This window comes from Mustelus asterias, chromosome 23 (genome assembly GCF_964213995.1).
Source record: "Mustelus asterias chromosome 23, sMusAst1.hap1.1, whole genome shotgun sequence".
Lineage (NCBI taxonomy): Eukaryota > Metazoa > Chordata > Chondrichthyes > Carcharhiniformes > Triakidae > Mustelus > Mustelus asterias.
The window spans coordinates 44396961-44424288 of record NC_135823.1 but is presented as its reverse complement, the minus strand read 5'-3'; the positions used below and the strand labels follow the sequence as shown (position 1 = coordinate 44424288).

Below are 27328 nucleotides of genomic sequence, written 5' to 3'. Positions count from 1 at the left end.
CCACAGTCTGAAAGATATGCTGGTTAGGTGCATTGGCCATGCTAAAAAATTCTCCCTCAGTGTACCCGAACAAGTATCGGAGTGTGGTGACTGGGGGATTTTTACAGTAACTTCATTGCAGCATTAATGTAAGCCTACTTGTGACACAAACAAAATAAACTTTTATTCAAGTGGATTTGTCCTTGGGCAGTTTTTCAAAAATACACAACTTGTAGCCAGTTTTTCCTGAAATAACTTATCATGGCTTCATATGTTTGAAAAAAGTACAATATCCTTGCAGTGCACAGCATCACATGTCATGGTATACAGAATAAGACTTGTACACAAAGCCTTTGCTCAAGATATTTCAGTGAAGATGTAAAATGGAATGTTCTGTGATGCCAAATATTGTACGAAAAGGCAGCTTGCCTACGGCTTGCAATCTTTCATCCAACCTATTCTTTGAATTGAATAGACACAAGGTCAGCTACAACAAGCAATTAAAATAATTTCCCCACAATATATATATTTATTCTTAAAACCAAGGTATGTAAATATCTTTCTAATAAATGGTGATCGATATCTCATTGCATATGGCTAGAGGTAGGATAGTAACATTATTATAACATGTAGCATATGATTGACAGCCATTCTAACAGATGTAAGTTAGTATGAACAGATTTCCAAATACAGAAATCCATTAATTCAAAGACAGAAGTGGATCTTAATTAGATTTTTGGGACCCCATAATCATGAATATTGTATAATTGTTGTAAAATGCATTTTTAATTAAAAATGAAGATCATACAATTAGATGGTACTGTATGGACATTATGCTGAAATTGCAGAACCCACGGGAAATAATCAGCAAAATCACTGCAGCTTTGTTAGTGGTGTTATGGCTCAGGTCAGAAACTTCTAAGTGTTCTATGGAGCCCACTTGGATCTTACGATTTTCATCTTGAATTTGCTAGGATAAGCATGATATGTTTCACTTCAGGTATGATTCAAATGACCCACTAGGGAGCTTTTTAATCAAACAAAGTTTAAGACTATAGGCAACATTTCATAGTAATAAAATTAGCAAGAACTTTTATCAATTACAAACAAGAAACAAAACAACCACTATAATGTATAACCCTTAACAAATATATCTAATGTGTTCCAATCAAACCAATCCCAAAGACCTTTTTCACAGGCTTAACACGGCAAAGCCGAATGCACACGTGATACTGGACTTGAGATCTTTGGATGAAGTCTGCCATTCTCTGGATAGACCCAGAACAGTTTGAAGTCAGAACAGCTTCCCAAAACCACCAGGGACTCCAGCAAAGTCACCAGCAGTCGATTCTCCCTTTCAGAAAGGCAAGACCTTGCTGTCAGCTAACCAACAGAATTTCCAAAACCAGGGAGGGAGAGACCTCTTTTCAGCTTGATGCCCCTTCTGAAACTAAAACTCGAACCTACAGCTCCAAACTATCACTTGACCTGCCAACCAGTTTTTCTTCAAACAATGCAGTCATAAACATCCCAGTAAAAATAAACAAACCTCCATTTAAGCAGCAATAAAGAAAACTCATAGACAGCCCGGCAATGAGAAAAACTGAAAAAGTTTGCTTACAACTGCAGAGTACATGATTTTAAAAAATACTTCTAAGGCACACTAACGTCACAGTGGGCTCACCTGCTACGTACAGCACCCTTCTAACCCTCAAGGTGACCAGCACGATTAAAAAATGCAGTGTATAGGTCTTGATTGAATCTAAAAAAAGTGATAAAATAAAGTCCTGAATCTTCTGAGCTGCGATAATTATCATTGGATTGCCACTGTGATTGAATATTCCCGACTTGATGCTGCCTATGCATTTCTACCGATCCTGGTTTCCACAAACACAATGGCCTCTCGGAACTCCATCGGAGCAGAGTCAAGGCAAGGTAGGAAGTGCCCTCCTATTTATGGCATTAGCTGCCTATAGTAAGTTTAAAGGCCCTGTCTTTGAATGGTGTGTGTGAGTGAATGGAGAGAGTGTAAGTGGATAAGCAGGTGGAGCAGGTACTTGGGTCGGGATGGGGTTGATTGTGTGATCAGTTGTGTAGTTATCCGGATGTTGGGTCAAGTTTTAATCTAACACTTCCTGGGCAACTAAGTACCGCGGATCTGTGGACATTTGTGGAGGATCCCAGGAAGCTGAGGAATTGCCTGTCGGAAGTTGAAACTTCCTGGGCATTTCCCATGTGGGTCAGCGCATCAGGATTTCCAACAGGGTCCCAACGTGCATCTTCATTCATACATCGAGCATCCAATGATCTGAAGACCAGGCGATTTGGCCCAAGAATTCTATGTTAAGGAATTGAAGTACAAGTAAGTGATGGTGTAAATCATGCTATTAAATTTGATGCAAGTACCAAATTGAATTTCCTGATTTATAACTTGGCTAACCAGGTTTTATTTGGTTAAAAAAAAGGAATGCCATCTTTGTACAGTAATTGACAATAACCTTATACACACTATACTTACCAAATAAAGAATTCACCCATCTATCACATTAGGTCTAAATATTCATCATGTTATGAGGTAATAAGTGCAATTAACAGGCTGCATCTTTAGCTCCCATTTATTAATCAAATTATCTGTTGCTTAATTTCTACTTGAGATTTTGCCATTAATTTTAGCTTTTGGCACCACACCCATTGCTCACCCAATAGTTAGTTAATACTTTACCCAAAAAAAGTTATTTTCTTAAATAAAAGGTTGCTCCCGATATAATAAAAATAGTTTTAGGATTTTTGTTGAAATGGTCATTTATGCCGAGGAAAGTTAGATTTAATTCAAGTATATTTCTTCATTTATATGATGTGAACTCAAAAACTCCACTTCATCAGGAGGACTCATCTCTCAGTGGAAAAACAATTCTTCACAGATTCTCCTCGTCTCCTCCGGGGATGTTACAGAATGACCTATAGTTCTTTCATCACTGTAGATTTCATAGTCGTTCCCACCCTGCAAAGAGTAGATTTATGTGTTTACAGAAGAATCACAAGTAATTTGTTAATATATTCCCAGTCATGGTTGGCTGGTGATATTTTACAGAGGGATCCTGAGGATATTAGAACAGCTGAAGGAACAGGCAAACATACAAATTAAGAGCAAGGAGTAGACCATTCAGCTCCTCAAGCCTGCTCTACCACTCAGTAAGATCATTGCTGGCCTCAGCTCCACTTTCGGACCCACCCCATAAAATAGACATCAAGTCCGTTGTATGTGTAAATAAAGGATCCACCAGCTCTTAACCAAATTGCTTCTGTAAAGAACCAGGTGCATTTAGGGAAAATCAGTAGTATTTCAAGTAACCTTTGTTGTCCGCCATAAAATATTGATTTGCTATCAAATGGTGTGTGTTTTTAAAAACTCAGAGCCCATGTTTTTAATGTGGAGCCACAAAGAACATGCCCGCCAGCTCCATATTAAAAACACAGCTTGTTACCACCTTCCCCAACCCCACTGCATAAGTTGGGCAACATAGTGGCCCAACATTCTAATGGCCTTTGTCCATAGGCTGACTGGACAAATCCAGCAGATCTCTGCAGCTCACACTGAACATGTGGCCCAGGACTCATCTGGCATTCAGTCTTAGACCAACCTTTTCCAACTCCAGGATTGAATCCCTGTGCTCAGTTTATGTTGGGTTGAGGGAATGAACCGTCAGTGCCACTCCGTCCAAATATGGGTGGTTTAGCAGCACACAAACCTACGGCTGCATTTTACATGCCCCCAGCAGTTGTGTTTTCAGTAAGGGGTATGTATAATAGGGAGCGTTTCCACTCATCACCTTCCTGCTCACCCCCATAATGGGGTGGGCTGCCAATCCTGTCATCTTCAAATGAGTTTTCATGGGTCAATTTGGCTTGTTACTGAGCCAGTTGACAAGGTTAACGCGCTGCCCACACCATAAAACATTTGGCATGGACAGCTGGGAGGCTCAATGTTTCATCTACCTTCTTCATGGGAGGGGATTCGATCTTTAGAGTGTCCTTTTTGGATTGGGGGTGGGGAGATGGCAGCTGCCCAATGTGGTGTGGATTGGCTTCATGCCAGCTTCACGTCTGGGGTGGGATGACCTGCCTTACACCCCTTCCCCAAATAGGTCTGTTTGACCTGCCACCAATAAAGTTTATTTATTAGTGTCACAAGTAGGCTTACATTAACACTGCAATGAAGTTTGTGAAAATCCCCTAGTCGCCACACTCCGACGCCTGTTCGGGTACACTGAGGGAGAATTTAGCATGGCCAATGCACCTAGCCAGCATGTCTTGTGGACTGTGGGAGGAAAACAGAGGAAACCCAGGCAGACACGGGGAGAACATGCAGACTCCGCACAGACGGTGACCCAAGCCAGAAATCGAACCTGGGTCCCTGGCGCTGTGAAGCAGCAGTGCTAACCACTGTGCGAAGGCTCAGAGGTCTGAATGAGTCACACTTTTCATAATTCTTTTCTGGTTAGTTGCCATGGGCTGCTGCTGTTATCTTACATCTTAAAGGTATGATTTAAAAAACAAAATTGCTAACACATTCAGTAAGGTTATGAAAGAGCCAAGCAACGTTCTTCACTTTCTTGGTTTTCCCATTTGTTGTTGAAGTGTGTGTGCTGTAAGAGTTCAGATACTTACACCCATTTTACACTGATTTTATACTAATGTCTACTTCAATGAGTATCCAAATGAGCTGACTCAAAATACCTGCATGTAGCCCCCATGACATCCTATTGTCACAACAGTGGCTCAATTCACTTGGGAAAAAAAATCATTATTATAAAATCAGCTTGTTGCAGTCAATACTAGATTCCAGTTGTTTAAATGTTTTCACTGAAGTACTGCAATGAGATTGACTATTTATAAATCTTTTCAAAGTACTGTATACAAGCTGCCCTCCCTTGAGATTTCCATGCAATGTCTGCCACAGTGTGTTGTTTATGCTACAGAGTACGTCAAACAATAAAAGTTATTCTTCCTGTTTCCTTTTCCAAAGAAAGCAGCATCATTTTAGCTTCAATTCTTGGTTATTCTTCCTGTTTATTGGCCTGAATATTCATGGAGTGGAAGTGATTTTCCCACATGTTACAGAGTTTTAACTTCACAGGTTCCCTGTCTGAAAGCCAGCAGGAGCAAGAAGTCTCATTTCTCATGGAAAGGTGGTTTATTTGGGGAGGGGGTTTATCTTTGTGGGGGTGGGGGGAAAGGAAGGGGCACAAGAAGACACAGTGCAGCTCCATCCTGACCCACAAGTATTTACCTTGTCCTTGAACTTGACTTTGTCTTGTCTGGGAAATCCTGCTGCCCGTCTTTAAAACCTGTCAAGCAGGTTCAATTGGTTTGGCAGCCTTATCAAAATACCTGAGTTACCCACCCACCTCCCGGATGTGGATTTGCTATCAGTTCCTTGTCACGCTATTGTAAGTAAAACCTTGAATTTGCATGTTGGGGCTCAGAGTATAGAATTTACAAATGTTCACCCCCCAACCCAATCATCTTGATGGTGCTCAAATTTCCACCATGTGTTCACTCACTGGTGAGGTTTTATCACCAAAGAAATGGATGGTCTTGTAGTTGTCACTTTCGAGGATTCCCAGACAGTATCGCTTATCCCACCCATCTGGAAACACATCAAAGCTGATCTGTCCACCTAGGAGAGAGAGAGAGGTGAAAACAAAACTGACTTAGAAAGTACATTATATATTTCCACCTCACAAAGCATTACTGGTGCCAAATTCTGAAACCCCGGTGCCTTAATAAAGTAAAAATAAATAATAGAAGGAATGTAGGCTTTTATTAGTATATTTAAGGGCACAATACATATCCAGTGGGAATTTCTAAATGTGTTCTCCACCACAACTTCAACCACAAATCTGGAGGGGCACGTAAATAGGATTTGGCCAATCTTCTGAAGTTATGATAACTTTCCTCTTAATATTGTGGTGAAGCTAAATGTTGATGTGTGAATAAAGCTGATGCTAGTTCAAATCAGTCGGTTGACCTGAAGGTTGAACCCTTCGTGTCTGGTGATTTGAGACCAAAAATGCAGAGACTGAATTTCAACATACAAATGAAAGCAAATTGCAAGAGTGCAGCTGAACAAATGCATCTCATGAAGGTTTATAAAACGATTTCAATAATGCAGTTCCAATTCATTATTAAAGGTGTCACTCTCATTGGCATGCCAATGAAGATTGTAAAAACTAATTGCTTTTAGACAGTACATCTGCTCTTACTGCAATTGCTATTCAGATAGTGAATAATTATGGAGTTATGATCTCCAAATGGTAAATATACATAACTCAAATATATATCAAACTGCAGAAAATCACTGTGATCCGCAATTTAGTCAAACATACCCTTCTTGGGACACTAAGGGGCAATTATTACCATGGTCAATCCACCTAACCTGCATATTTTTGGACTGTGGGAGGAAATCGGAGCACCCGGAGGAAACCCACGCAGGGAGCGGCATGGTGGCACAGTGGTTAGCACTGGTGCCTCAGAGCTTCAGGGACCTGGATTTGATTCCTGGCTTGGGTCACTGTCTGTGTGGAGTTTGCATGTTCTCCCCTTGTCTGCATGGGTTTCCTCCTGCTCTGGTTTCCTCCCACAGTCCAAAGATGTGCAAGTTAGGTTGATTGGCCATGCTAAGTTGCCCCTCTAGTGTCCCAGGATGTGTAGGTTAGAGGGATTAATGGGGTAAACATGTGCGGTTACAGGAGATAGGGTGGAATTGTTGTTGGTGCAGACTCGATGGGCCGAAAGACCTCCTTCTTCACTGTAGGGATTCTATGAAAACTCCACACAGACAGTTTCCCGAAGCTGGAATTGAACCCGGGTCCCTGAAGCTGTGAGGCAGCAGTGCCATCATGCCACCCAAAAACAAATAACCCATAAAATGAATTGCTATAGAAGAGTTTTGCTTCACAGGACATTATTTTTAGACTACACTCATTTTCCTCCAGTCTCATTGCTATGCCATTGGAGAAAAAATAAAATAAAATTACCTATAGAAAAAGCGAGCCCTTTCCCGGCAAAATCTCTTCGTAAATCAGTGACAAATTTTTCTCTGATCTTTTCTTTCTGTTGTAAAATAAAGCACAATTGTAGCACATTTCAAATGTACATTTACTCTGCAAGAAACAACTTCCCATGGGATCAAAAGAAATTTTCCATCAGAGCCAGTAAATTGGATCACATCACAAGTTTCATGTCACCTGCACTGACCGTTTCAGGGGGTGCACTTTCTTAAAACGCCAAAGCTTGCTCAGTTTGGTAAGTTCTAACCCGACATTTATTGCATGAGGAAATTAAATGCACAAACTGATCATCTGCAGTTATTTCAATATAAAGCATTCACTGAACATTTCCAAACTGTCGCAGGATACAAGGATTGGAGCCTTGATCGGAATGATCACTCCATTAAATCTGTACAACTGCTTATGAAGGACAGGACAGGAGCTGAACCAAAACAAATGGAAAATTCCACCTTTATCCCTTGACTGCAATGCCAGTTTATGCAGCGAAATGAAAGCTAGGAATAGCTGCAGTTTTTATTCAGATAATATCCTTAATTTTAGGTTATTTAAATTTGACTTAGAACATTCAGTTTTATCAATGAACAGAAAATGTGTGCAATCGTGTAGGAACAGCACCGTAGTATATCCACGTACCGCGGCAGGCAGGAGACATTGTCGCCAACAATTGCACAATTCAGTGATCTGACCTTCGGAGGGGCTGCGAAGCAAGGACATGTGCACCCTCTTATGGGAGGAGGAATGATAGCAAAAGAAAATAAATCCACACAAACAATCTCCCACCATCTACGTACAGTCCAGCAATGAGGCATGGAAAAGACTGTGGTGACTGAAGTGTGCGACAAGAAAAATGGCAGGGGAGCTTAAAAAGAAAATATTGGGAAATAATCATAATCTCTTCAGTAAGGCTGTTTGACAGACCAGCAATCCTAACAAAAGCTGTCAGCCATTTTATATAGGGTAATACAAAATGCATGAGTTATTTGTGTTAATTTAAAATGAAGATCCAATAGTTGTTATTGATCTAACTTAATAATGCCTCATTTCATGTACAGAGCAGTACTTCCTGTATCCTGAATTCGCCCACATGTAAATAGAAGTAGTTTTGAATACAGAAACATATATCAGCTTATACAGGACACTATGGCCTGTATTTTTCTGGATGACGGGGTTTCCCTTCCCTTCCTGGGTTGAGCATCAATTGGCCGCAGACCTTCTGTTGCTCATTCGGGAAGTCCCGCCTTAGAGAGCTATTGGTCAATCTGATAGGCTAGAGTGCAGCCTCTGTCGCAACAACAGCTGCAGTGGACAGAAGGGGAACTTCAGCAAGAAGCATCAGCCCAAGTCCCAGAACTGGACAGCAAGGTGCGTTTAAGGGACCCAGAGAGGGCTTGCAGGGAGAACGGATGGGGGTAGGGGTGGGGGTGGACCAGCAGACCTTAATGGAGGGAGGTGCCCAAAGTCAGAGTGGGGCTTCTGGTAGAAGTATCTCCCGCTTCCTGCCCGAAGTCCAAGCCCGTTCATTTTTAGGCTTCCCTGACGCACGAGTCATAATTCCCCCCCACTGGCCTACAAATTGAGACTGGGTGGGAAACGATCCTTAAATGGGGCAAGGTGATCGTCTCGTCTGAGGCCTTGCCCACACCCGCGTGAAATTGCTGTGAGGTTGGGGCGGGCGGGCGGGAACCCGGAGAGAATCCCGTTCCTTCAATTTCACACTTCCTTTGCCTAAAAAACACACCCCGGCTGGGAATTGTAAATTCAGGCACATGGCTAACTGAAGGTTATTTTCAAGTGTATTAAGTGTCCGTTTTCTATTTGACCAACACGAGTGTAAATTCACCAGGGTGACACCAGAGCTTAAAGGGTTAAATAATGGGGAATGTTGCATAAATTTATTATATTCCTCTGAGTATAATCCCATTGAGCTGTTTAAAATGACGGGTAGAAACACAAACTATTTTCTAAAGGAGGAATCCAGAAGAGGGCATAATTTCAAAATTAGATCTGGGCCATTTTTTTCACACAAATGCTGGAGGAAATCTTGAACTCAAGAGGCTATAGATGCTGGGTGAGTCAAAGACTGAAATCAATAGACCTTTGATAGGCAATGACATCAAGAGATATGGATCTAAAGTGGGAAGAAATAGCAGAGGTACAGATTAGCCACGATCTAATTTAATGGCAGGATAGGCTCAAGGGGTTAATTGGTTACTCCTGTTGCTTTGTAATTCAGTATACAGATTATTACAAATATGGTAATTGTTAACAGGACAGCAGATTATCAAGTACATACGATCATAGAGCATAAGGTCCTGTTATAGGAGCTGCTGCAAAAAGAAATGGTTCTTTAAGCTTTACACAAAATTACAATATAATAGTTAAAAATTCAGCTGCTCTGAAGTTTATCAATCCTAGGTTTGGACCAGGAGAAAACTCTCTCCTACAACCCAATTATTTAATAACTGATTTCCAGTGCTTGCTACAATGCTTGTCCACCAACATTACCGACACACTGAAGGCACTGTACAATGGCCCTTAATGCTGAAATTCAGTAGTGCAGTCGCACCAATTTCAGCTGATACTTTAAGAAACTTATAATACACAGAAACTGAAAAGTATTATATTGAAATCTGTTGTTTAAACAGTGCAAACTGCCGGTGCAGATCTACAGCACCACCATGTGATCATAACTGGATACTATCATATTTATATTATAGTAGCATTTTAGGCTGAATCATAGAAACCCTACAGTGCAGAAGGAGGCCATTCGGCCCATCGAGTCCGCACCGACCACAATCCCACCCAGGCCCTACCCCCACATATTTACCCACTAATCTACGCATCCCAGGATTCTAAGGGGCAATTTTTAACCTGGCCAATCAACCTAACCTGCACATCTTTGGATGTGGGAGGAAACCGGAGCACCCGGAGGAAACCCACACAGACACGAGGAGAATGTGCAAACTCCACACAGACAGTGACCCGAGCTGGGAATCGAACCCGGGACCCTGGAGCTGTGAAGCAGCAGTGCTAACCACTGTGCTACCGTGCCGCCCGCTGGTACAAAATCACAAGGTAAATAGTGATCTCTGAATGGCCTACTCTTTTTCCTAGAGCCATTTGACTCACCTTAGTTCATCCATCTGAAAAGATGCTTCTTTCACAATATCCAACACACTTTCATCTCCACTAGTGGTCAGAATTCTATGTTTCTTACTTTTTTGTGTTACATTCCTAACCACATTTCTTTTATTAGTTTTAATCCCTGCTGTCTTGACCTATCTTGGTTTGATCTGATGTCATATTCTGCATTAACGCTTTTTCTTTGTTTCATATGACTCAATATATCTTTGTATAGCACTATAAGGTAACTGCTTGATCATTACATTTGAAGTCTGCAAAGCCCACGTTTCTCCAATCTTTCCTTATAACGTAGTTATTTGACATCAGGCTGTTCTCTCAACCACCTCAGGAATTGAATATCTCCTTTCCACCTTAGTCACCAACTGTCACTGGAAATATCACTCGGGTGGGGTCAAAGAACAAAGAACAATACAGCACAGGAACAGGCCCTTCGGCCCTCCAAGCCTGCGCCGCTCGTGTGCCCACTAGATCATTCTTTTGTATCCCTCTATTCCCAGTCTGTTCATGTGGTTATCTAGATAAGTCTTAAATGATCCCAGTGTGTCCGCCTCAATCACCTTGCTTGGCAGTGCATTCCAGGCCCCCACCACCCTCTGTGTAAAATACGTCCCCCTGACATCTGTGTTGAAACTTGCCCCCCTCACCTTGAACCCGTGACCCCTTGTGTTCATCACCTCCGACCTGGGAAAAAGCTCCCCACTGTTCACTCTATTTATGCCCTTCATAATTTTATACACCTCTATTAGGTCGCCCCTCATCCTCCGTCTTTCCAGGGAGAACATCCCCAGTTTACCCAATCTCTCCTCATAGCTAAGACCCTCCAGACCAGGCAACATCCTGGTAAACATTTTCTGTACTCTCTCCAAAGCCCCCTTGTCCTTCTCGTGGTGTGGCGACCAGAACTGGACGCAGTATTCCAAATGTGGCCTAACCAACGTTCTATACAGCTGCAACATCATATGCCAACTTTTATATTCTATGCCCCGTCCAATAAAGGCAAGCATGCCATATGCCTTCTTCACCACCCTCTCCACCTGTGCTGCCACCTTTAAGGATCTGTGGACTTGTACACCCAGGTCCCTTTGTGTGTCTATACTCCTGATGGTTCTGCCATTTATTGTATAGCTCCCCCTTACATTAGATCTACCGAAATGCATCACTTCGCATTTATCTGGATTAAATTCCATCTGCCATTTCTCCGCCCAATGTTCCAGCCTATCTATATCCTGCTGTATTCTCTGACAATGTTCATCACTATCCGCAACTCCAGCAATCTTCGTGTCGTCCGCAAACTTACTGATCATACCAGTTACATCTTCCTCCAAATCATTTATATATATCACAAACAGCAGAGGTCGCAGTACAGAGCCCTGCGGAACACCACTAGTCACAGACCTCCAACTGGAAAAAGACCCCTCCACTGCTACCCTCTGTCTTCTCTGGCTAAGCCAGTTCTCCACCCATCTAGCTCACCTTTCATCCCGTGAGATTTAACCTTTTGCACCAGCCTGCCATGAGGGACTTTGTCAAACGCTTTACTAAAATCCATATAGACGACATCCACGGCCCTGTCCTCGTCAATCATTTTTGTCACCTCCTCAAAAAACTCAACCAAATTTGTGAGGCATAACCTCCCTCGTACAAAACCATGCTGTCTATCGCTAATGAGATTATTCAGTTCTAAATGCGCATGTATCCTATCTCTAAGAATCTTCTCCAACAACTTCCCTACCACAGACGTCAAGCTCACCGGCCTATAATTACCCGGGTTATCCTTGCTACCCTTCTTAAATAACGGGACCACATTTGCTATCCTCCAATCCTCTGGGACCTCACCTGTGTCCAGTGAAGAGACAAAGATTTCTGTTCGAGGCCTAGAAATTGCATCTCTCGCCTCCCTGAGGAGTCTAGGATAGATGCCATCTGGCCCTGGGGATTTGTCTGTCCTAATGTTTCCTAAAAAACCTAACACTTCCTCCCTTGTAATTGAGAGTTTTTCTAACAGGTCAACACATTTCTCTGCGACACTACCAGTCAACATGTCCCTCTCCTTTGTGAATACTGATGCAAAGTATTCGTTTAGGATCTCACCTACTTCCTTTGGTTCTAAGCATAATTCCCCTCCTTTGTCCCTGAGAGGTCCAATTCTTTCCCTAACAACCCTATTGTTCCTAACGTATGTATAAAATGCCTTAGAATTCTCCTTAATCCTGTCTGCGAAGGACATTTCGTGACTCCTTTTTGCCCTTCTAAGTCTCTGTTTGAGTTCTTTTCTACTTTCTCTGTATTCCTCCAGTGCTCCATCTGTTTTTAGCTGCCTGGACCTCATGTATGCCTCTTTTTTCTTTTTGATTAGACCCACAATTTCACTGGTTATCCACGGCTCTCGAATCCTACCTTTCCTATCCTTCCTCTTTACAGGCACATGCCTGTCCTCCAGTCCTATCAACTGCTCCTTAAAAGACTCCCACATGCCAGATGTGGATTTACCCTCGAACAGCCTCTCCCAATCAACAGCCACCAAATCCTGCCTAATCCGGCTGTAGTTAGCCTTCTCCCAATTCAGTACCTTACCCATAGGCCAACACTCATCTTTTTCCATTACTATCCTAAAGTTTACAGAATTGTGATCACTATTTGTCACATGTTCCCCTACTGCAACTTTGATGACCTGACCTGGCTCATTCCCCAGTACTAGGTCCAGTATAGCCCCCTCTCTAGTTGGACTGTCAACATATTGTTCCAAAGAACCTTCCTGTACGCATTTTATAAATTCTTCCCCGTCCAGGCCCCCAGCCCTAAGCGATTTCCAGTCTATGTGAGGGAAATTAAAGTCTCCCACTACAACAACACTATTTTTTCTGCACCTGTCCAGAATCTCCTTACATATCCGTTCCTCAACTTCCTGTGGGCTGTTGGGAGGCCTGTAGTATACCCCCAGCATAGTGACTGCGCCCTTCCTGTTTCTGAGCTCCACCTACAGTGACTCGTTACCTGACCCTTCCATATTGTCCACCCTCTGTACCGCTGTAATATGCTCCCTAACCAGCATTGCTACTCCCCCACCTCTCCTCGCCCCTCCTCTGTCTCGCCTAAAACACTTAAACCCCGGAATATTTAGCTGCCAGTCCTATCCTTCTTTTAACCAAGTCTCCGTCACTGCAATCACATCCAAGTTCCGCGCAAGCATTAAGACTCTAAGCTCATCTGTCTTGCCCGTGATGCTCCTTGCATTGAAGCAGATCCAGGCCCACTGAGGTCATCCTCCCCCAGAATGCTCTTCCTCTTAGATAGCCTTGTCTTGGCCCCAACCTCGTCCCCAGCCTCTATGCTTATTGACCTATTGTTCTGATCCCCACCCCCCTGCCACATGAGTTTAAACCCACCCGAATCACACTAGCAAAACCTCCCAGCTAGGATATTCGTACCCCTCCAGCTTAGGTACGGGTGCCATCCTCTCTTGAAGACTTCCCAGTGATCCACGAATTCGAAACCTTCCCTCCTGCACCAGTCCTTTAGCCACGCGTTCAGCTGTGCAGTCTCCCTGTCCCTAGCCTCACTAGCTTGTGGCACTGGGAGTCGTCCAGAGATCGCTATCCTGGAGGCCCTGCTTTTTAGCCTACTACCCACCTCCCTGAATTGCTCTCGCAGGACCTCCCTGCTCTTTCTGCCTGTGTCATTTGCACCAATGTGGACAATGACGTCTGTCTGGTTACCCGCCTTTTTTAGGATGCTTCCTACCCGCTCAGAGACATCCAGGACCCCGGCACCAGGGAGGCAGACTACCATCCTGGAGTTTCGTTCACGCCCACAGAGTCAGATCAGAACGCAATATAATTTAGCATGACTTGCCTCAATTATACTCACAATACAGTTCTTAATTCTATTTCTTTTGTTGATGATTGTTCCTGTATGATTGGACACATGGAGCACTGAGTCAATTCAAATTCTTGCACAACTCATCCTCGGGTGGTTAGACAACATTCATGGAATATTTCTGCCACCCAATTCTTATAATATATACAGACAATGGCACTTGCCCAAATCAGATTTCAATAATGCCACCTATGTCGCCTGTAGCTAATGAGTTGGCTCTTCAAACTTAATTTCTAATTTGGCAACTTAAAAGACGTAGGAAAAAAAACAAATAAAGGAACTGGAAGATGATATGAAAGGAATGCAAGAAACAAATGTTCAAAGGGGTGAGGAAGGAGACATGCAGAAGCGAGTAACTCAGATAGCCAGTGTCCCAGTGATTGTGAAGTGAGGGCCAATAGTTTTCAATGCACAACATTTGTAGAAAGTAACCTAAAGAAAGTTTATTTTTAAAACACTTGCCATCAGGGTGGTTAAAACAAATTACATACACTGATGTTAGTAGTGCCTTCCTCATAACCAGCCTAAGATCAGCTAACTCTGCAAGAACTGAGGCTGGAAGTTGGAGGATTCCACTAACAGTAAAGTCTAAAAAGACTGGAAACTCTCTCTCTAAAAAAAATCTTTAAAATTGTACTGAGGTTTGATAGGGTGGATGTACAAAAGATGTTTCCACTTGTGTTGGGAAGTCAAACACTAGAGGATCATAAATATGTTAGTCATTAATTTATGCATTAGTTATTACACAATTTTAATAACCTGGTTTGCAATCCTTTATTAAAACTTAACAATAATAGATAACAGAGTGAGATCCAGATGCATAAACTAAGGCTGGTTTCTGAACAGAATCAAAACCCAAGGGTTGGATCAGTCTTGAACAGATCATATGCAGTTTTGGGGAATATTACTCAATTTTAGCAAGGACTGGGATAATGGTAAATGGGATCTTGTGTAGGATAGAATAGGGATAAGCAGTGTTTTTGAAGAATTGAAGTTTAAGGGTAATGGAGTGAAGGCCAACTAAAACAAGTTTTAAGGTGAAGTCGGCATGAGTAAGAGTTTCAGAGAGAGGAGAGTTTAAGCAGAAGAGGTGGAAGGTAGGTAGTCCTGGCTCTTGCTGGGACAATCAAGGTTTAACCTGAGACAGTAGTTAGGATAGGCAACTGAGATAGTGGCAGAGGTATAGTTTCTCTAGCAGATACTGAAGACAATGGCTTCGGTCTTCCCAATGTACAACTGGAAGGGATTACATCTCATCCAGGACAGCTGTCATGCCAGTCTGATAGGGCAGACACAGTGAAGGTTTCAAGAGAATTAGTGCAATGCAACGTTTGAAGGAGAAGTCTATCACCACCTAAGCAGGCCAGTTGAGGATAAGCAATAAATACAACTTTGCTAGTTTCACCCATGTACCAAGAACAAACTGAAAATGATAGTCAGATGTGGAAAGTGCTTTCAGATAACATTGCTGAGGGAAGGAATATCGAGCAGAGGAAGGGACCAAGAATGAATTTCTTAGGAGACACCAAGGTAATGGTAGGAGGAAACTCATTGCTACAAATGTTCTGGCTACGACAATAGAGAGTGGAAATAGAGGAGGGAATAATACACCATGGTTACAGTCACAACATCGCATTTATGTCTTATGTTGGGTGCATTTTGGTGTGACGGAAAGAGTAGAAACCTGATTTAAGCAGTCAAACAAGTTGATGAGATGGGTAGAGATATGAAGGAAAACAACATGATCAATGACATTGGAAAGGAAAGAGTGGTTAGAGATGGGACTGGAGATAGTGAGAACAGAGGAAGAAGATGAGGCTTAGCAGTGGTTTTGAAAGGAAAAAGGACAATTCAGGAAGAAAATATACCACATACAGTGTCAGCTAGCAATGGGGAGGGGAGACACAGGATAGAAAGTTGGATGATTAGGGCTTTAGTGGAAACGAGACTGAGAGAGCAGAAGACCTGTCTCATACACAGATGAGCTTCAAGAGGGTATGGATGGAGATGGTGGGAAAACTAGAGATGCAGAGCGTTAGGGCTACAGTAAAAAGGGAACCTTTAACAGAAAGCTCTCCTCAATGTCCGAATCCGCAACTCTAGAAACTTACCATCTCCCTGGTTTGATATTTTTATTTGGACCTTTAAACTCACCTGCTTTACAGCAGCTAGTGACGAAAAGAAAGGAGCATGGCCTCCTTCGCTCTGCTTAACCGCTGGATCTGGGGACCTGCTTCGCTGCCTGAATCTCACCCAGCCTGAGTCAGGAAGGTTGGGTTAGACAGGCACTTTAGAATTTAAGCAAAGGAAAGTCGACACAGAGTGGCAATCCGCCACTAACAGCCACTCTGAGGAAGTTATGGCCCACTAATTTTTATTTAATCGTGCAACTTATTCTATACAGAAGTAGTATTTTTGATAAAAAGTAAGGAGGGATGGGAGAGGCTTGATCGGTCGCAAAAAGGTTGGAGGTTTCTGCTTTAGGCAGTAAAGAGGTGAAGTGGTGACCAAGAAAGAATCTTTAGTTGAAATACCCATTTCGCCTGCATTTAACGCAAGACATCATCTTGGTAAAGCAGTCGAAGCCTGTGCCAGAAATAGCTTACCAGAAGCTTGTTAAACATCTGACTGCCACTAAAATGTGTGCTAGCACTCATTAAAAAGGACTGGCATTTTGGTGGCTAGCCCTTCAACTAACACCACCAGCGATCAGCTATTTGGCAGTAGGCATGGCATTGATATCTATTTCAAATGTTGTTTAAAGCGACATTCACTACTTCATGTTCAATGCTGCTAAAGCTGTGAGGAGGAGCTCCGAAATACACTGAGATACCCTCTGGGACACTTTGGTCAAGACTTACCCAACATCGAGCAATACTATTCCAAAAGTTCACTGAGGACTTTGCCTGAAAAGAATAAGTGCCACACTACTAGGCTTCATAGGATAAATTATTGGAGTGATCAGGAGAAAGTGAATGTTTAGCAATCAGCATCTTGCTTGGAGTCTGCTTTGGTTTGGATGAAGAATTGGAGGAAGGCACGAGGCCAGGGGAAGCAGCATCAGTTGCTGCAGTAAAGAGGGTGCAGGGCTTCTCTCTCTCTCCCCCTCCTCTGGGCAACTTCCACAAAGACCTCCAGAAAAGCATCCATGAATCTCTCATGCTCCCCAAGCCATCTTACAACTTACTTAACTTTCTTAAGTGTGGCAGCCACAGCATGACCACTACACATCCTCACTGGAAGTGGATGCAAGGTGCCCAGATATACGGTTCCATGAAAATTACATTGAATCAGCACTAGAGCTAAACCTGCAGATGTCGATTTACCGCCAGGCAAGTTCAAATTATGGTAACAAGCAATCAGGGCCAAAATTGTGTGTTAAATTCGGATATTCAAACAGGCTAGTCTTAATAGCACTGTACCTATTTAGTACCTATTTTCCCCATTTTGGTCAACATAAACTCTTAAGCTTCTGATCAGCAACTCAATGTAAAATAATTTTCATTCCAGTTATTTTCAATTGCTGAAGAGTAATTGGTGTCCTCAAATTTGTTTCCTACATCTTCATCAGATGGTCCAAGAGTTACCTGTTTTTTCCAATCAACTCACCTTGTCAAGTTCAAAGAATTCAATACGTTCTTCTTGGCTGCAATTTCTCCCGATTGGACTGATGTTCAGCATTCCATTACGGAACTCAATAAAGGTGCCTCTGTGAAAGATACGTAGCTTTAGGCAGTCACTAATCATTACTAATGTTTAAACTATTGTAAATTTTGAATTGCATAGCACTGCAAAAATAACTTCAATAAAGATCATCAGTCCGTCTACCATGAGATGCTTCAACATTTTGAAAACATTTGTGATTAATATATTGACTACATTTTAAAAAGTACATTGGTGTATTACAAAGTTATTCAACCAAATAATCTAAAAGGAAAACTATCATATGCAAGCCAACAGTGGAATGTCAAGATTAAGAAACTAAAATGTAGTTTGTGGCACGGTGTCAGAGGGGAAGGTCTTGGGGCACCGCGGCAGGAGTTAACTAAAAGGGTGGCCTATTAGAGTTGTGGGGGGGAAGGTTTAAACCAATATAGGATTGAATAGGGTAAAGCAATAGGACTGCATGGAACAAAGAGTATTCATAATAAGAAAGTTAAGTGGTTAAGCAGGACAAAATAATAAAAATGGGTCAGGGTGCAGCAAGACAGATGAGGAAAAATTTCCAACAAGGGAATCCAAACTTAGATTCACCAATTATAAGAATTAAAATGAGGGAACTCAATTATAAAATAGAAAATTGTCACATAACAACAGTAACAGAAACAGAATTGCCCCAAGGTCACAGTTAGCAATTAAACATTCCAGATTACAAGATGTTCAGGAAGGGTATGGGGGAATTGAAACAACAGTTAGAACATAAAAAATTAAATACAGAAGTCATCCCAAAAATATTAATTTGTATTGAATTGAAGAGGAGCAAGGAATTAGTCACACTAGTGTGAGCAATTATAGATTACCAATGAAGAAAGAATACTATTTAAAGACAAGTTAGAGAAGTGTGTATTAACAAAAAAACTACATTTTATAGGGATTTTAATTATTCCATAGTGGTGAAAGAGAAAAGTATTTGAGAAAGTGAAAGCATTTTGCAGTGTGTTTATGTCCTTCATCTCAGCCTTGCTACTCCAGCAAGGAGGGAAGCAATACTTGAACTGGTTCCTAATACTAAAGCAGAGTTAACAGGTAACCAAAGTAAGAAGAACATTTGGAAAGCAATAGCCACAATATATTTTTGCTCAGAAAATTCTAGGATAAAAGTTATAATCACTACAAGACAACTGGAACACTATAAATTATAGTAAGTTAAAAAGTAAATATTCAGTTTAAATGCAAGGCGATATTTGCTAGATCGAAAATTGGAAATATTTAATTAAGAGATGGGTAGAAATCAGTAGGGCAGGAAAAATTATGCATTGAAGGTTCGAGATTTTTTGGATGCATGGAGAGATTAGATTGAATTTCAAAGTTAAAAAAGGCTTTTAGCACTTAATGAGTGTTTCATTAAAAAAAAAGCTTAGGGCAAATATATATATATATATATATATATATATATAGATAAAGCTTCCAAAGAGGGAGATTAGAAAGGTTAAAGCGCAAACATAAATGAACACAAAATAGGAATAAAAGCACTATTGCTCGGCACAGCAGGAGATAGAAAAGGAACATGTAGGGCCAGTGAGAGATTAAGATGACAAGTTTGTAACTGAGAGTGAAGGAATTTCAGAAATAATAAATATATACTATCATTCAGATTTTGCACATTAGTATTAAGCTAAGTGGTATGAATGAAGTTACTCAAAATAAAATTAGATAAACTTAATGCTCATGCCTGAAGATCTTGGCATAAGAAAGAGCAGATAATGCAACCATAGTCTACTAAACTTCTCAGGAAAAGAGAAACTGTTTCAGAAGACTGGACGCTGTCAAATACAACTTTCTTCTTTAAGAAAAAGAGACATGATTAGACTGGACAGAATAGGCTTATAGTTACATAGAGATCCAATTTTTACCCCTATACATCCCACTGTATTCAGAATTTTACTTTGCTTTCAATTCATTATCATTATCATTCATTATCAACAAAGTGAGAAGTAAACAGATAAATATAAATGGCTTTTAAAAATGTTGATAACATAGAAGGATTGCAAACTTCGTTGATGTAGTTTTATTTCAGATGTGGGTTTTACCTTTTTTTAGGCAGCTTAATCTTGGCCATATAATTTAGACAGTAGTTGATCAGGTCCTGCAGTACTTCCTCACCAACATAGCTCTGGATGCTCTAAAAATCAAGGCATATAAAATAAAACTGCTTGTGAAGTATATTTCATGTATAAATACAATGGGCTCAATTTTAAATAACTAGCAATGGATGGTGGAGACCTGGTAGTGTAGTGTGTTTGTCAATGGCTTTTTAACCCACCCACAGCATTACACTATTGCTTCCATGTTTACCGGCCAATTAAGTGCAAGGAGGTGTGACAAGAACCCATGAATGAATTTCAGTCTTTAAAGCAGCTTTGCAAACATGTAATGTTGCAGCAAATCTTTCATATGACATTTGACAATATCTTTAGTTCCTAGTAATTAGATCCTGATAAGAGTGCACAATTTTAAACACTGCAGTAAATATATCTAACATGGATTATTTTGAAAACAGCAAATTGTAAAGTAGCATATAAGTCACACTTGTGTAGGAATTATCCCCCACTCTAATTCCCATTCTGGTTTTAAAAATCCTTAGGTTTACCTGTGTTTAACAAAGGTCTGTATTCAGAGAATATAAAATCAATGAAGATGAAAATTACAAAGCAGATTTTACATTTTTACTGTATTCTTGTTAAAATCTAACATATATATATATATATATATATATATATATATATAATATAGTATTTTACTTTGCTTTGTTAAATGTTTATGTGGAACCTGATATGAAAAATAGGAAGACAGCACAAATCTTGCTTTATTAGCAGCCAAAATAAAACTAGCTTTCATCTGTTAAATATAAAACAAATGCTGCAGTTTCATGTCCGAAAATTATTTTTAATTTAAGTGTAAATTATAAGCAGATACATTTCTTCCAGATCAGAAACGCAGGCTGCATTAATTACTGCTGCACATTTTCAACCAAGTGCTTCTTATTCACATTTTCTCCTGTTGAGACAGTGTTACAGATAAAACCAGTCCCCCTTTCCTCCTCTCTTAAGAAAGGAAGGTGGGAGTAGGCTAGATCAAAAAATACATATCCCCAGTGGAATAAGAGTACTTGAATAATAAAAAGGGCATGTTTCTCCTTTAACTCACAGAGTCAATTTTGATTTTTTAAAACTTACCTGTTTAGCCAAAAACTGGCCAGCTTTATATGCAACTAAGCCATTTTCAGCAAACACATAATCAAAGTTTGAAACAACTGAAAGGAAAAGAAAGCAGACGTGTTAGAATCTGGTACAACCAAGATGTTTATTTTCCTGAAGCCATAATACCATAAATCCATGTATATGCCAGCTATTAACTTAATTAGCATGGTTTGTTTTATTTGTTGTTCCAATTCTGAACAGCAAACCACCTCCACACCAGTGATTTAAAACAGAAAAACAAGAAACTAAAACAAAAGCCACTAAATCTGTGGTGTTACTCAATATTTTAAAACATTCAACAGAAAAGTAGATCGCTCCGCATATAATTGAGCCTTGCAAGGTTGGTGGTTTATAAAGACAGAAAGAGTTTTAACAACACCAGGTTAAAGTCCAACAGGTTTATTTGGTAGCAAATGCCATTAGCTTTCGGAGCGCTGCTCCTTCGTCAGATGGAGTGGAAATGAGCACATTTCCACTCCATCTACTTTGAAAAGCTCATTGACTGCAGGTACATTTATGGAAATATAAAAATGTGTCATTGAGAGCCAGTAGCTTAAACTGGGTAAGGCCTGGCAAAGATTCCATCTATAGGTCCAGGTTTGATTTAGCTTATGGAGATTGTTCCTCTATCAATCTGTCTCTCTCTTCTGCAGTTTTGTCCATGTCTGGGATGGCTGTGGAGAAGGAGAATGCCTACTACCACCAGTGTAACTGAGGAGGCATGGATAGTACAAATGTGCTTACAAGTTTTCTTTGTTTAAGTTCCCCATTGGTTCTGCCCCTCTAAAAATGGGATACTGTTAACCATAGAATCCTTACAGTGCAGAAGGAGGCCATTTGGCCCATTCTGCCTGCACTGACTCTCCAAAAAGAACATTTTACCCAGGCCCACCCCTGCCTCCATAACCCCCCACATTTACCATGACCAATCCACCTAATCTGCACATCTTTAGACTGTAGGAGGAAACCGAAGCACCCGGAGGAAACCCACGCAAACACAGGGAGAACGTGCAAACTCCATACAGACAGTGACCCAAGGCCAGAATCGGTGCTAACCATTGTGTCACCATGCTGCCCTTTGTTGTAACAACAAACTGTTGTTAGGTTTTTAATCATTTGACAATCTAGGAGCAACTTAATGACTCCTTACAGTTTCAATCAAAAAAAGAACAGCTCTTCTAAGTTCACACTGGCAGATCTATACACGAAGTTGTTTTCTGAGTAAGCAGGCTTGATTCCCCAAAAAGCCTTTTTGGTTTTCCTGTTAATGTTGCACTCAAATTCTTACCGATCTTTCTTGGTTAACAAACATTAGGTATACATGGAGAGGTAGTAAATTGGATTAGACATTGGCTCAATGGAAGAAGTCAGAGAGGGGTAGTGGAGGATTGCTTATCTGAGTGGAGGCCTGTGACTAGTGGTGTGCATGATGTGGAGATGCCGGCGTTGGACTGGGGTAAACACAGTAGGAAGTTTAACAACACCAGGTTAAAGTCCAACAGGTTAAAGGTCCAGCCTGTCCAACCTGTTGGACTTTAACCTGGTGTTGTTAAACTTCTTACTAGTGGTGTGCCACAGGGATCAGTGCTGGGTCCATTGTTGTTTGTCATCTATATCAATGATCTGGATGATAATGTGGTAAATTGGATCAGCAAATCTGCTGATGATACAAAGATCGGAGGTGTAGTGGACAGTGAGGAAGGTTTTCAAAGCTTGCAGAGGGATTTGGACCAGCTAGAAAGATGGGCTGAAAAATGGCAGATGGCGTTTAATGCAGACAAGTGTGAGGTACTGCACTTTGGAAGGACAAACCAAGGTAGAACATACAAGGTAAATGGTAGGACACTGAAGAGTGCAGTAGAACAGAGGAATCTGGGAATACAGATACATAATTCCCTAAAAGTGGCATCACAGGTAGATAGGATCGTAAAGAGTGCGTTTGGTACATTGGCCTTTATAAATCAAAGTATTGAGTATAGGAGTTGGAATGTTATGGTGAGGTTGTATAAGACATTGGTGAGGCCGAATTTAGAGTATTGTGTGCAGATTTGGTCACCTAATTACAGGAAGGATATTAATAAGGTTAAAAGAGTGCAGAGAAGGTTTACAAGGATGTTGCCGGGACTTGAGAAACTGAGTTACAGAGAAAGGTTGAATAGGTTAGGACTTTATTCCCTGGAGCGCAGAAGAATGAGGGGAGATTTGATAGAGGTGTATAAAATTATGATGGGTATAGATAGAGTGAATGCAAGCAGGCTTTTTCCACTGAGGCTAGGGGAGAAAATAACTAGAGGACATGGGTTAAGGGTGAGGGGGGAAAAGTTTAAAGGGAATATTAGGGGGTCTTCTTCACACAGAGAGTGGTGGGAGTGTGGAATGAGCTGCCAGATGAAGTGGTGAATGCGGGCTCACTTTTAACATTTAAGAAAAACTTGGACAGGTACATGGATGAGAGGGGTGTGGAGGGATATGGTCCAGGTGCAGGTCAGTGGGACTAGGCAGAAAAATGGTTCGGCACAGCCAAGGGCCAAAAGGCCTGTTTCTGTGCTGTAATGTTCTATGGTTCTATTATCAACTGTGCTATTCATACCACTATTTAATGTTACATTCAGAATACTTGTTTTCAATTCCACAAGTTATATTGCTTTCTCTGAAGTCCAATTGCCATTCTTACTCAATACCAACCAGCTGGCTCATTTTCCATGGCGGTATCAGTGACAGTAAGACTACTATTGCTCCTGTCATTTCTGATATGGATTGGGAGGAGAACTGGTTTATTAGGAATCTGCTACTCACAATCAAAACTTTGTGAATAAAATCTTCTTGAATGATACGTTTGCCATTTGTTTTGGCTTTGCATGAATGTGTTACTTTGGTAATGGTAAAACAGAGTCAATTGTACTTGGGTTCTATGACTCCCTTTTAAGGTGGAAAATTGACCCCAGTGTTAACAGGAAGGTGAAGAGACCAAAAACAGTCAAAGAAACTGGCAAGATTAGGGACATGGTGATCCTACTGACCTTAATGGCAAAACCTCTTTCATATATTTCCTTCTCTCCAGCCTACTGCACAGCCAGGAGGAAAAACCTGCACTATTCTTGGGGCTAGTTCTTGGCAATTGAGAGAATAGAGAACAGCCACAATTGTGAGATGAGGTGAGGGATGTTCAGTCTGCCAAAGTCTTGAGGGTCTTGGAGGAGCACTTCTTGGCCCACTCAACCTGTGTACACAGCATCTCCTGCCTTGGTTCAGATGCAGGGAGTCCCACAGCTCAAGCCTCCACCTCATTTCTGTCAAAGTTGCACCACTGATCTGGACAGTTTAGGTGTGGGAGATAACCAGGCCCCTACAAGCCTTTGGTGGGACACTTATCCATGTGCTCAATCCATTCTTCATTCATTCTTGGTGTTTAAAATCAAGGCCAATGAATCAATATTTTGCCCCTATAACTGAGCCAATTCTATTTCAAACACTGACTTATCAACTAAGACTATAATAGTGAGTTAGTATTATTTGGTAGACTATGGTTCTGTATCTTTGAATTAGTATTGTTTTTGAGATCTATAGTATCAGTGTTATTGGGATCCACAGTTCAGTGAACTAACATTACTGGGCTAAAGTTGCAGTATTCAGATAGACTTTACCCTCCTCCACTGAACTCCACAACAAAGCTACAAATCCTCTGGGATAAGGATGTCTGATATGACTTCAGATTGTGGACCTTGTGTGGACATCCAGGTCATGTATTAAGCTTACCTAAAGTTCATTTAAATATTTAAAACAAATGCAGAATGCTCTCACTGAACATTAGGGGGCTTAGTTTAAAAATAAGGGGTTTCCCATTTAAGACAGAAATTGGGAGGAATTGCAGAGTAGTGGTGGTGGGGTTACTGAATATATTCATGGCTGGGTTAGGCAAATTTTAATCTAGAGTTCAGGGGGGATAGGCAGGGAAGTGGAGTTAAGGTCATATTCAGATCTTATCATAGAATCCCTTTAGTACAGAACGAGGCCATTTGGCCCATCAAGTCCACCCTGATTCTCTGACAGAGCATCCCATCCAGAACCTGTTCCCATAACCCCACGTATTTACCCCATTAATCCACCTAACCTACACACCTTTAGACAATAAGGGACAATTTAACATGGCCAATTCACCTAACCTATACATCCTCGGACCGTGGGAGGAAACCCATACAGGGAGAATGTGTAAACTCCACATAGACAGTCACCAAAGGTCAGAATTGAATCCCTGATGCTGTGAGGCAGCAATGCTAACCACTGTGCTATCCTGTCACCCTTATGTAAAGTCCAACAGGTTTATTTGGTGGCAAAAGCCACAAGCTTTCGGAGCCTTAAGCTCCTTCTTCAGGTGAGTGGGAATTCTGTTCACAAACAGGGAATATAAAGACACAAACTCAATTTACAGAATAATATTCGCATTCCAACCATTATTCTGTAAATTGAGTTTGTGTCTTTATATGCCTTGTTTGTGAACAGAATTCTCACTCGCTGGAAGAAGGAGCTTAATTAAGCAGGCTCCGAAAGCTTGTGGCATTTGCTACCAAATAAACTTGTTGGACTTTAACCTGGTGTTGTTAAACTTCTTACTGTGTTTACCCCAGTCCAACGCTGGCATCTCCACATCATGCCCTTATGTAATGGCAGAGGAGACTTGATGGGCCGAATGGTACTTCTGCTCCTAATTTTATAATCTTATTTACATTCCAACCTCTGGGAGGTAAATTCTGATAACACATTGAACCTGACTATAGGGAGGAGAACTGCAGTTAAGGCAGGAGACAGCCCAATTAGAAACAGACTGAGCAATAAATGCAGCGTGAGGCTGTGACTGTGATTTGCAAACCTCCACAATGTCCTGTCATTTACTCATCGGTGTTTTGTAAACCCGGAATTGCCACGTCGTCTTTGCTGTTCTGATTGGTGACAAAGGTAGGACGGGTAACCAGTCAGAAAAAAAACAACCTTTCAGTTTTCAGGGCAGACGAAGTTGAGATTTATTTCTAAAATCAAATGTCACTGGCACTCAGTATTTGTTGCTGACAAGTTCTGCAGGGCTCGCGTTTACCTGTGCCTGAGACAAAGTGTAAACCCGGGACTGTAGACAGTGTGTGAAGCTCCGTACCGTGAGCCTGTTCAGAAGCAGTGACTCACCCTTGTCTCCCAGCTGCTCTTTAATTTTAACGAAATCAGAACCGCCCACAACTCCAACTTTCACCTTTTGCCTTAAACGCTGCATAAATTCATCCATGTCCGGAGTGACTTTCTAAAGTAGGACATTGGGAGGAGGGAGGGAAACACAGCAGGGTGTAAATCAGTGGATGATGCCGGCCACAATTTCCAAACTAAATACACATCCATTCTCTCGACATGCATCTTTAAACTCACTGGAACAAGAAATGTTTTGACAAAACAAAAGCGTATCGAGTGCACTGGAGAGTACAGTGGACATCGCTGGCAATTCGTTTCAGAAGCTTTGTTTATGGTTTATTCTTGTGCCTCTAAAAGGGAGATGAATATCTGTTAGCTTTCTCTCTGTGGTTTTATTAACGTGCCTAACCTAGAGGAGTTACTGTAACCAGAGGAGCTGCAAATCAATGGATCTGATCCTGGATCCACTCCCCATTCACAAACAGATCCCCGGGATCCACTCCCCATTCACAAACAGATCCCCGGGATCCACTCCACATTAACAGATCCCCGGATCTCTCCCCATTCACAAACCGATCTACGGGATCTCTTCACAAACCGATCCCAGGATCCCCCCATTCACAAACAGATTCCGGGATCTCCCCCCATTCACAAACAGATCTCCAGGATCCATTCCCCGCTTACAAACAGATCTCCAGGATCCACTCCCCATTCACAAACAGATCTCCAGGATCCACTCCCCATTCACAAACAGATCTCCAGGATCCACTCCCCATTCACAAACAGATCTCCAGGATCCATTCCCCATTCACAAACAGATCTCCAGGATCCATTCCCCATTCACAAACAGATCTCCGGGATCCATTCCCCATTCACAAACAGATCTCCAGGATCCATTCCCCATTCACAAACAGATCTCCAGGATCCATTCCCCATTCACAAACCCACCCCTCTGGATTCGCTTCCTATTCAGGAGGGGGGGGGGCTGTGCCACCACCGGCGAGAGGCCCGGGGATGGCCCTGTGCAGTGTAGCGGGCAGAACTATCCTTACCTGCCGGGCCTCAGTGAGGGTGCCGTCCACATCAAAGAGACACAACACCGAGCTACCAATCTCCCCCCTCTCCGCCGCCATGTTTCTCCAATCCGCCCAACTACCCCAGTGC

At 41.6% G+C, this 27328-nt stretch overlaps 1 protein-coding gene across 3 annotated transcripts; it reads right to left on the bottom strand.

The window, feature by feature from the left end:
• Positions 1–146: 146 nt before the first annotated feature.
• On the bottom strand, positions 147–27322 carry pmm2 (phosphomannomutase 2). 3 transcript variants are annotated; one of them, XR_013500676.1, is made up of 9 exons: positions 27217–27320; positions 26168–26279; positions 20969–21045; positions 19823–19914; positions 17682–17781; positions 7020–7095; positions 5544–5659; positions 1664–2980; positions 147–439 (listed from the first exon to the last, which is right to left on the bottom strand). XR_013500676.1 is itself a non-coding variant. In XM_078240399.1 (8 exons), exons 1-8 carry the CDS (start codon positions 27295–27297, stop codon positions 2876–2878), a joined length of 759 nt encoding a protein of 252 aa, XP_078096525.1. In that variant the 5' UTR covers positions 27298–27322; the 3' UTR covers positions 747–2875. The 3 variants fall into 3 exon arrangements, 1 of the variants encoding a protein (XP_078096525.1); XR_013500675.1 differs by having other exon boundaries at positions 147–434; XM_078240399.1 differs by lacking the exon at positions 147–439 and having other exon boundaries at positions 747–2980; positions 27217–27322.
• Positions 27323–27328: the final 6 nt, after the last annotated feature.

What these genes read in the sequence shown, in the direction of transcription:
- pmm2 (XM_078240399.1), bottom strand. Translation starts at nt 27,297, where the DNA reads ATGGCGGCGGAGAGGGGGGAGATTGGTAGCTCGGTGTTGTGTCTCTTT. An exon ending in CCCTCACTGAGGCCCGGCAG is followed by an intron (nt 26,280 to 27,216) that starts GTAAGGATAGTT and finishes GTCCTACTTTAG; the next exon opens with AAAGTCACTCCGGACATGGA. An exon ending in AGGGCTCGCTTTTTCTATAG is followed by an intron (nt 5,660 to 7,019) that starts GTAATTTTATTT and finishes TCTCTCTCCTAG; the next exon opens with GTGGACAGATCAGCTTTGAT.